The 9,865-nt window shown below is 54.8% G+C and overlaps 1 protein-coding gene across 1 annotated transcript in view; it reads left to right on the top strand.

Moving 5' to 3' along the window:
* The first annotated feature begins 6 nt into the window (after positions 1 to 6).
* The window catches only part of FAM78A (family with sequence similarity 78 member A), an 18,099-nt gene continuing 8,240 nt past the window's right edge, over positions 7 to 9,865 (top strand). Inside the window, exon 1 of the mRNA XM_004713325.3 lies at positions 7 to 684. Within this exon, the coding sequence (XP_004713382.2) occupies positions 362 to 684 (323 nt within the window). The 5' untranslated portion in view covers positions 7 to 361. The remainder of the gene's footprint in view (positions 685 to 9,865) is intronic.

The raw sequence follows: 9,865 nt of genomic DNA, 5'->3' as shown, positions 1-9,865 counted from the left end.
CTTCCTTATTTATGTGTCAGCCTTCTTCATCCGAAGACTTGGAGAAACGTCTCGGACCTGCGACCCCCCGCGCGTGAGGCACGGAAGGGCTGGGTCTCCCAACAACATGATTATCCATTAAACTCCAAACTTTTCCCTTTTTTTAGCCCAAAGAATATCGGTGATTTTTGTCCACTACTAGGAAAAGAAGAGTGAGCCCAGAGCTCCTGGAATTCAGCAGAGTCCTTATTTATAAACAAGCCCGCGGTAGTGATAGGCAAAACCCCTCTCCTGCGTGAATTTTCTACCCTATGGATATTGAGCGTGAGTTTTGAGACTGGCGAGCCGCCCCGCCCTGGGTCCAGCAGCCTCCGTCCTTTCAATGCCTGATCTTCTGTGGGTCAGCTGGCCTTCCCTGAAGATCAGAGCCGTCCTCTGTGTCATGGGCTGTATTCAGAGCATCGGCGGCAAAGCCAGAGTCTTCCGGGAAGGCATCACGGTGATCGACGTGAAAGCCTCCATCGACCCCATCCCCACCAGCATTGATGAGTCCTCCAGCGTCGTCCTCCGCTACCGGACACCCCACTTCCGTGCCTCTGCCCAGGTGGTCATGCCACCCATCCCCAAGAAGGAGACCTGGATTGTCGGCTGGATCCAGGCATGCAGCCACATGGAATTCTACAACCAGTATGGCGAGCAGGGCATGTGAGTACCTCTCAGGGGGGGCAAGTCTATGTGCACTGTTGGGTAGGGGGTGGGCGGGTCAGGGGGGCTTGGAGGGCTGGGTAGGGGGTGGATAGGGGTGGTGGGTTGGGGAGAGACTTTAGCGAGGGCCCTTTTCAGGGACAGGGAATATGCTTGAGGCAAGTTTGGGAGTGACGTCTGAGACCCCTCCCCTGGGCCAAGTGACTTTGTGGAGGATTTGCTTGTGCATCCAAGTTCTAGTCGTGGTCCTAGACCAGGGGTGGGGAACCTTTTACGGCCCAGCGCCCTTTGGTGATCTATAACATCGTCCCAGGGCCCTGGCGGTCAAATGTTTAATGAACTCACCCCTAATGTGTTGGCTGGAACTTCTCCCTGGTGAGACCTGTGGTGTTAGCTGGTACTGATGCTCTTGAGGGCCATGTAAGGCCAGCAGGCCGGAAGTTCCACAGCTGGGCCCTGAAGACCTTCTCTTCCACTGTCCCTGCGTGCTCGCTGGGTGCCGAGGAAGCAGAGGAACCTTGCACCCTGTGTCTTGTTGGCAAAGCAAGTGTGCTGTCTGTCCACAGAGAGTCAGTGTCATTAGGAGTCACCAGGGAGAGGCCACTGCTTTGCCCTCGGGGCTCAGGCCTCCCTTTAAGGAGCGTGTGGCAGCTACTCAGGAAAGGAGTGTGGGGCCCTCGGACAGACGACTCTAAAGTTTTGCAGTGCGTGGTGGTTGGGCTTGTGAGTGGCCCTCCAGCGTTTTCAAGTGCACCTCTGGACCCGGGGATGTGCTTTGAGGTCCCAAACAGTATTTTGTTTGAGGGCAGGCTTAGTTCTTAGAGCCGCATTTGCTTCATAATGTAGAGCGACCTCTTTCCCAGGCAGAAGTCCACATTACAGACCTCCAAGGTTAGCTTCCCAAAGGCTCTCATCGGGCGCAGCTTGACCCAGCTCAGCCTGGCCGCTGAAATGTTCCTAGGCCTCTACAAGCCTTGATGCCAGACGCCGGGACCCGCGGCCTTGATTCCTTGGCATAGCTCCTGCCCCCAGAGGTGGCTGTTTAGAGGTGGACAGAAGGGAAAGGGATGTGGCTCTTAAAAGTGCTACTTTAAGAGCCTGACGGAGAGTATGGTTGTCGACAAAGGCGATGAAAATGACTGCTGCCTGTCATTTCTCACTCTGCTGAGAGAGATCCGCAGGCCGGCTCTGACCCCATGCCACCCACACAGCTCGGGCCGGGCACCAGCCTGGCCTCTCTCAGCTTCCCCCCCCAAGCAATCTCACTTCCTGGTTCTGCAAGTAAGGCACGGGAATTTCTCCAGGCTTGGGACTTTTTAAGGACGTGTCATGTACAGGGCCACCTGGAAATAAGAAGGGTGGGGATGGGGGTGCCAGGACCCCCAAATCTTCTGGCTTCTCCACTCAAGGCCTTTGACAATCTAAGGGAAGCAAGAGTGTCGCCGTAAACGTGAGATGTAACCACAGTCACCTCAAGGAGGCTACATGTGGGACAGATCTCCACACTCACGGGTCCTCTCCATCAACCTGTTTTCTACACTCAAAAGTGGATATACAGAGATCCATTTCGGGGTGGGGGCTACCTTTTCATTTTAAGAAGGAATGGGATGCCTCTTATTCAGTCTGAACGTCACTCAGGCAGCTTTAAGCCCAGAAGCCACCTGGGACTTTGCAAAGCTTCTAAGTCAAGGTTTTTCGATAAACGCTTAATTTCTTCCCTAGAAGAGGGTATAACAGACAGAGGGCCCTCTTGAACTTGGAGAGATACGACCCACTACGAGGAAGAAAGGCTGGGGCATTAAAGGGACTAGCGGCTAATGAGACAGATGTGTGGGCCAGAGGGAAAAGCCCAGCCCGGCTGCAGATCTGGTTCTGTCTAGCCGGCTCTGCCCCCTCGGGGCCTCTTCGAGCTTCCCCATCTGCACACCAGCACTTACCCACCCACAGCTTCAGGCCTACACGTTGTGGTCTCTGTGCCACAGTTCTACGTGTGTTTGGGCACCATTGTTGAATCCACAGACAAGAGTCAGGAGACCTGAGGTGACCTTGTCCTTACCAGGCACGCCCTGGGTCCCTTAAGTTAGACTTCGTACGTAGATGCTTAGAGTCTGCAGGCAAGCAGCACTGGGCAGGAGTCCAGGCTCACTCACTTTCTAGGGGTTGACCCTCACTCGGCAAGTTCCAGAGCTGCTCTAAGCCTCTGTCTCCTTGTCTGAAAATGGGGCTCCATTCTCATCCTTACCATGACTTGTGGTGATAACTACTTGAGGCAACCCAAGCCAAGGACATGACTATAAGTGGTTCTCATCTTTGACTTTATTATGATGTGGTGAGTATTCTAGTAGCTATAGGAGCCACTGGTGGCCTAGTGGTTACTCGGTGGGTTGCTAACTGCAAGGTCAGCAGTTCGAAACTGCCAGCTGCTTCTTGAGAGAAATATGGGGTTTTCTACGCTCATAAAAAATTACAGTCAAAAAAAAAAAAATTACAGTCTCGGGAACTCACAGGGTGGCGGTAGTTCTACTCCATCCTAAAGGGTCGCTATGAGAGTTGGCTCGGTGGCAGGAAGTTTGGTTTATGCTGCCAGATGGGAGTGAGCCATGGTATGTATCTGTAGTGAGCTGGGGAATCAGAAGTGGGACAAATGTAAATTACACATCGCCGCTCTCTGTCTCCCCAACCCAAGCCTTCCTCTTTCACACAGCATCTGCCCCTTGACTTTCAAAATATTTCAAATCATTTAAATCATGAACCATTTGAGTGTCAAGTGGTGAAAGCCATTTTGCTTCTCTCTTCTTCCCCGGTGAGCCCCTTCCTTCCTTCCTTCCTCCTCCTCAGGATGCGCCTCTCATCAACAGGGTCCCCCGAGTGCCCTGCCCTCTGCATGGGGATCCATCAAAATTTCCCAAGGCATTTTCGTAGCCTTTGGAATAGGACAGGATGAGGGCAAAGTGTGATGTTCCCTGGGGCATGTAGCAGGGGTCAGAATGACCTCCCCCTCTTCTCTCTGGGAACTTGAGGGGTAAGTGGCTCCTCACAGTCTCGGTTGCCATCTGTGAAATGGGACCAAGGATGGAACTTGCCCGTGGGCCGCTGAGAGGAATCAATTAGAGGATGGGTGCGGGTGATGACTGAGTTCTTGAAATTCTACTCTACCTGCTACCATACCCAACCAACACAATCAGTCCCACGAAGAAACTGGATAGTCACTCAGCAGGGTTCCCTGAGGCGAGGGGCCAGTCCATAAACAGTGTCCCCTCGAGAAACCAGCACCTTTTGGACCAAGTCTGGACTCGGCCCCCGCTTCCTTCTTGAATGTAAATCACATGAGATGTGTTCTCAAAAGTTCTTCCCATTTCCTCTTGTGAGAAAGACTTGCTTTCTGTATTCTTAAGCCCCCGTGGCTGCAAAGCGGAGTCTTGGTAGGTCGGTGCATTGACCAGAGCCCTCCACCAGTCCCCTCCTCCCCTTGCCGTGCCTGCATCAAAGTGGGATCATTCTTTGTGGCAGGGGGCTATCCTGCACATTGTGGGGTGTTGAGAGAGGGAAGAAAGTGTGCGATTGTCCCCAGTTGATCACCATTGGTCAATCTGATACATTAAAGTGAAGCTTGCATGGCCCCCGGCAGGGAGCTGTGAAGGGGTGAATCTCTCTGTGTCAGCTTGTGAAGGTTCTATATGGTTTTGGGGTCCAACCCACATGGCTGCTAAAGCCACCCCCACCACCCCAACCCCTCCCCGTGCCCCCCCTCCCCGCAAACTGTCAAAGAGAACCTGCCTCCACTGCCCACACCTCTGCAGTTCCTCCACCGCCACCTGTCAGCTGGCGCTGAGCTTCGAAGGGACAAGTCACAATTGCGTGCCTGTGTGGGAGAGACTTCTCGTTTGCCCTTCTCTGAGGCCCCCAGGGAACCTGGCCCAAGGCCAAGGTCACGCCAGTTATGGCTCAGTATGCGACGGAGGAGTGGGCTCCAGGAGAAAGGGGAAAGAGCCGAGAGGGTCTCTGGAGGCTGACAGGCCTACTTCCACAGGCTCAGGCCCAGACGTGTCTAGCTTCTCCAGTAATGGCCTTTCTGAACCCCACGGTCTCCATCTACAAAAGGGGACACTAACCAGGACTCCTTCAGAGCGCAGTCGGGGGACCCTAGATGAGATTGTGAGGGCCTGGTGCCTGGTGCCGACTGCACCCTCAGGATGTGGTCACTCCTAGGATGGTAATTTTTACTGTGGGGCACCACTTAGTCTATTTTTGTTTCATCGCATTCCCACTTGACCGAGTAGAGCGAGCTGCCCCACAGGGTGGCCTGACCTGTAGTCTTCACCGAAGCAGACCACCACGGCTCCCTCCCACGCAGTGCGGCTGGTGGGCTCCGACCAACAGCCTTGTGGCTAACCACTGCGTTAGCTTAACCCACGGTGCCATCAGGGCCCCTTAATCGTCTGAATCATCCCTACCAGTAGTTTGTTATCGATTAGGAATTGGCTGGCAGACTGGGCATCAAGGTGACTGTCGTGACTGCCGTGCTTGTTGCTGGAATCCCCTGGGCTGGGGTCCGAGCCCCGTCTGTAGGGTGAGGCGCCTTGGCCGAGGAGACCTCTGTGAGCCTGCGCTGGAGTTGGCAGGTGTCATGAGGTGCTGGGCCGCAGCAGTGGATGAGGGGACCCAGGGCTCTCTCCCCTTGGGCTCTCTCTTTATCTTCTTTTATTTAATTTTTAAAAAATCTTCTGCTTTTGTCTTCCTGAGGACCTCGGGAGTGAGGTCCAGCTTCTGGGACTTGAAAGCACTTCCCCCAGGAGCCTTGCTCCATTCCAGAGCACCAGCCAGGGGAATGTCCCCGTGGCCACATGGCCTCTTCCTGAAGCCGGAGCCTGAGCAGTGGCTGTGCCCAGAACAATTGAGGACCTGGCTTCCTCTCTGAGACCGGAAGGCAGCCCTCCCCGCACCCCCAACCTCAGGGCTGGGTGGAGGGCGCTTGGTGGTGCAGGGGCGGGCAGGGGCCGGAAGGGAAGGCCTGGTTTTAAGGCTCTGGGATGGGAGGAAGTGGGGAGGGGCATGACACCGCGCCAACAGAACTCCCCTCCAAGCCCACCTTCCAAGTGCCAAAAGCCAAGGCAATCGGCTGCCTGGGGACAAATCCACCTCAGTAACAGAGAGGCGGCAAGGCTTGGCTTGGGACCGGATCTGGGTCAAAGTGAAAGAGAAATCAATAATTGCCAGTGGTGGAGGAAACCAAAGCCTATTGCTGCTCAAGTCAACGGTGACTCAGGACCGACACCTCGTGCTGCTGAGTCCAACCGCCCCACGGGATTTGGGAGGTTTTGACTAAGGTGACCAGACGTCCCCCGTTTGGCGGGACAGTCCCAATTTTTTACAATTTTTTCCACATCCCGCGGCGTTTTAAAAAAGTCCCGATTTTTGGAAAGAATGTACGACAAGCCAGGGTATAGGGTTTTCGGCTGCCGTGTGGCTATTTCGCCAGGATACGAGTTTTATCAATGGTGTCCCGCTTTACCAATGCTACAATCTGGTCACCTTAGTATTGACCTTTCAGAAGCAGGTCACCAGGCCTTTCTTCCTAGGTAGCTCGAACCATCAAACTTTTGATTAGTGGCTGAGCGCTCACCCATTTGCACCAACCTTGGAGAATGGGTGGGGAGATGGCCGGGGCTCTCCTGGAGTGCTGTGTGTGGGCGGGCATCGCCTGAGCAGCTCCTGGGCGTTTCCGTTGGTAATGTCTATTAACCTGTCAAACAGACACGCCCTTCAACGGTTAGCCTGCTTTTAGAGTCTGCCCGAAGGACATCTTGTACGCCCAGCTCCAGTGCCTGGCATACAGTGGGGGGCATGTCATAATCTACCGGGCAGAGGAATCGGTGAATGAAAGAGGGAGGCAGAAAACTGTGGGCGCAGGCACGTTGGAGCCAGCCGGGCCCCCACAGCAAACGCCCTGCGCCCATCAGACACCATCAGTGTCTGCAGGGCCCGTCTGCAGCCCAGAAAACAATATGGCGTCCGTGCAAACGTGGAGCAGGGAACCTGGAGATGCTCTCTAGGAGGACCACATATAAGATCGTGTGTTTGCTGTTGTTATTAAATGAGAAAACCAAAGTTCTAAAACACGGCGGAGGGCGGGAAACTGGTGTGTGTGTGTGTGTGTGTGTGTAAGAGAAAAGGCCCTAAGTGGGAATGTGTACCATGTACAGAAGCTTCAGTGAGAAAGATGTGGAAGGACTTCGACCTCACAGGAATGTCGCTATGTGTAATCTCGGAGCAGGAGGAGGGGAGACGTAGAAGAGGAGGTTTTACCTTTTCGCCTTTAGGGCTGTTTTTTATTCGTTGTTGTTTTTTTCAATAACAAAACGTACATAATTTATAACTGAAAACTAAAATTACGTGGGCACATTGGGCCCTTCCTCCTAGCGTTAGGCCTAGGGGCCCCTGAGCTGCAGCCTGGGTGCCAGCGATAAGGCTGGCTGGGCCCGGGCAGGAGGGGGGTTTGTTGTGGAAGGGAAACTCAGCCACTACTGGACAGGCGGCCGTCAACCAGCCAGCGAAGGAGGTGAATCCGTCAGTGTTCGCCTTGGACATGTGGGCAGGGAGCTGAGCGGGCTGGGAGAGGAGGGACTGGTCACCTGTTGAATGGAAGGGTCACCCCATGGGCAGCAGGACAGGCTTGGAGTTGGGAAACTGGACTCTTATGCTTGTTTGGAAAGGGGCTCCTGGACTTTGTTTTTCTCTCTGCAAAATTGGGACCCACTGAGGAAGCGAGTGCTGGGGTGGTGGGGAAGGGTCCCTCTCACCCTGCTGGAGCCCCGAGCCTTTGTGCACAGATCTTTCTTTTTTTAAATTATTGTGACTCGACTAAATGGTTTACAGAGCAAATCAGTGTTAACCTTCGACGATGCCCCTGCATTTTGTTTCATCTCATAGGCTGCGATCCTTCCTCGGACCATCCCTCCTCCCTCCTGGACCCTGTGCCTCCAGGGTCCTGGCCGCCTTCTCTCTCCGCCTGGCTGAACTTTGTTCTTGAGCGGATGCTGCCCTTTTGATCTCAGATTCGGAGTGCAGGAGCGATTGCATCCCTCTCCGCCACTGGCCCCCTTAGGCACCTGCCCATTCTTTGGGCTGAAAACTGAGCCATAGAGTGAGCTCGGTGCCAAACCTGAAGGGTGACTAAGGGCCATCATCTGGGGAGTCTCTATCCGGCAGTGTGATCTTTCCTATAGCTTTGAGTTTTGTTCCACACCTTCCTCCCACTCGATCTAGGACCGTCTAATGGGACCCCTTCCAGAGCAGTGGGTGGTGGTCCCCAGGCCCCCTGTGGCCTTTCTGGTCTCAGACCCATGAGCTGTTGAACTCCCATGTTTCTCTCCGTTGCCCTACTAAGCGTTCCTTAGAGTGCCCCAGTGAGGCCATTTGTGGTCGGTGTCCAAATTCGAGGGAAGGGTTAAGACTAAGCTTTATTTTAAAGCCTCGTATTTATTTTCATGCAGGGCAGGACAATATGTATGGCTAGCGATGTCCAATCTGTTTTTTACACACCTTGTTTCTTAGGAGAGACTAAGCTGAATTGGAAGTCCCTCGGGGTGGGTGGTGGTCAACTCTTGCAAACCACACGGAGCACAAGGGGTCAGCATACGTGGGACCTGGTTCGAACGGAGTCAGAAAAACATGTATGTATATCGTGACAAAGATGCCAGCCTGTGCCCACGGGGCTGTCCTGGCTTTGGAGCTGACCTGATGGCCACTCTGTTGGGTTTTTCACAAAGTGACTTATCTTGTGGCAGACCTGAAGGGGTGCTCTGGGTGGCTGTGACAAGAATTAGTCAGAGGCACGGAGCTTGGGAAATGCGGAAAGGAAGTCTACTTGGGTCTTGTGGCTCGAACAATCCAGAACCCAGTTTCCCGGTGGCCTGGAGAGCTCTAGGGCCGGAGGGAAAGTGTGATAGCCCCTGCCTTAGTTCAGGCCTCTGCAGGTCGGATCCGGACAAAGCCTTTCGCTTGTTTCATGCACACCCCACTGAGAGACCTTCGGAAGGCTTGGACCTGGATCCCTGAACTCAGCACACTACCTGGGCTGCCTCATCCTGGCCTCGGGTGCACCTGGGGCAGCAGCCTCAGCCCCGCTTCCAGCCTCCAGGGCAGCCTTTCGATCCCTTTAGGTGTGTGTGTGTGTGTGTGTGTGTTTCAATGGGAGGTCACGTGGATAAGAACTCTCTCAGGTCGTGGGCTCCAACCAGGTGCTGCCTGCTCGTGTGACAGTGGATGAGCACCTTAGCTTCTCTACGTCACTTCCCACAGCCCCGGCTCCAGGGCAGCTGGGGAGGACATCATGTGTGGCACACTCAGGGAAGGTTCCAGGTCTTGCTGGCATTGCTACACCGGTTGCTCTTGAGTTGACACTGACTCACGGGACCCTGAGTGTGTCTTACAGGGGAAGTGTGCTCCCCGGGACTCTCCGTGGCAGATGTTTCAAGAGTCAGTTGCCAGGCCTTTCTCGGGCGGTGCCTCTCGGTGGGCTCCACTCAAGAACCTTTTTGGTCTGCAGCGAGCATAGGAACTGTCAGCACCACCCCTGGCGGGCTGTCCGGGCCTGCTGCGGCTGCTCCAGCCTCAGCAGGTCCTGAGAGCAGAGACAGCAGGCACTTGGGGCACCCTAGCCTCATCCGAGAGGAGCCCTGGTGTCGCCATGGTTCACCACAAGGTCAGCAGTTTGAAACCACCAGCCGCTCTGTGGGAGAGAGATGGATCTTTCTACGCTCAGACTCAGAACCCACAGGGGCAGTTTTTCCCTGCCCTGGGGGTCGCGGGGAGTCGGCATCGACTCCATGGCAGGGAGTGAGCCTCGTCCAGGCACCCCTTTGTGGCTACAGCATTGCTAGTTGCCCTGATGGGGGGCCGGGCACTGTGATGGCTTCTGGAGCTGCTTTGGTCAGCAGCCCAGATGTTCTCTTGGTCCTGATGGCCCATCTGGGGACGGGAGCTTAGGCAAATGATTATGTAATTCTTTCAGCACAGTTGGGCTTTTGCCAAGTTGCCCGGTCCCGATTCCAGAGGCCGTCAGAGGGGCACCTGGCCTGGCATGAGGGTTGGGACCGGCTCCCCGAGTTGCGTGGGGAGTGATGAGTAGCTCTTCCCACGGGCAGGAAGAGGAGCAAGAGAGAGAAGGAAGCTGCCCCCC

The sequence above is a fragment of the Echinops telfairi genome, unplaced genomic scaffold, assembly GCF_000313985.2.
Source record: "Echinops telfairi isolate 266 unplaced genomic scaffold, ASM31398v2 ScPeMD7_22;HRSCAF=79, whole genome shotgun sequence".
Classification (NCBI taxonomy): domain Eukaryota; kingdom Metazoa; phylum Chordata; class Mammalia; order Afrosoricida; family Tenrecidae; genus Echinops; species Echinops telfairi.
The sequence above is the reverse complement of the archived record's forward strand: the minus strand, read 5'-3'. Positions and strand labels throughout refer to the sequence as shown.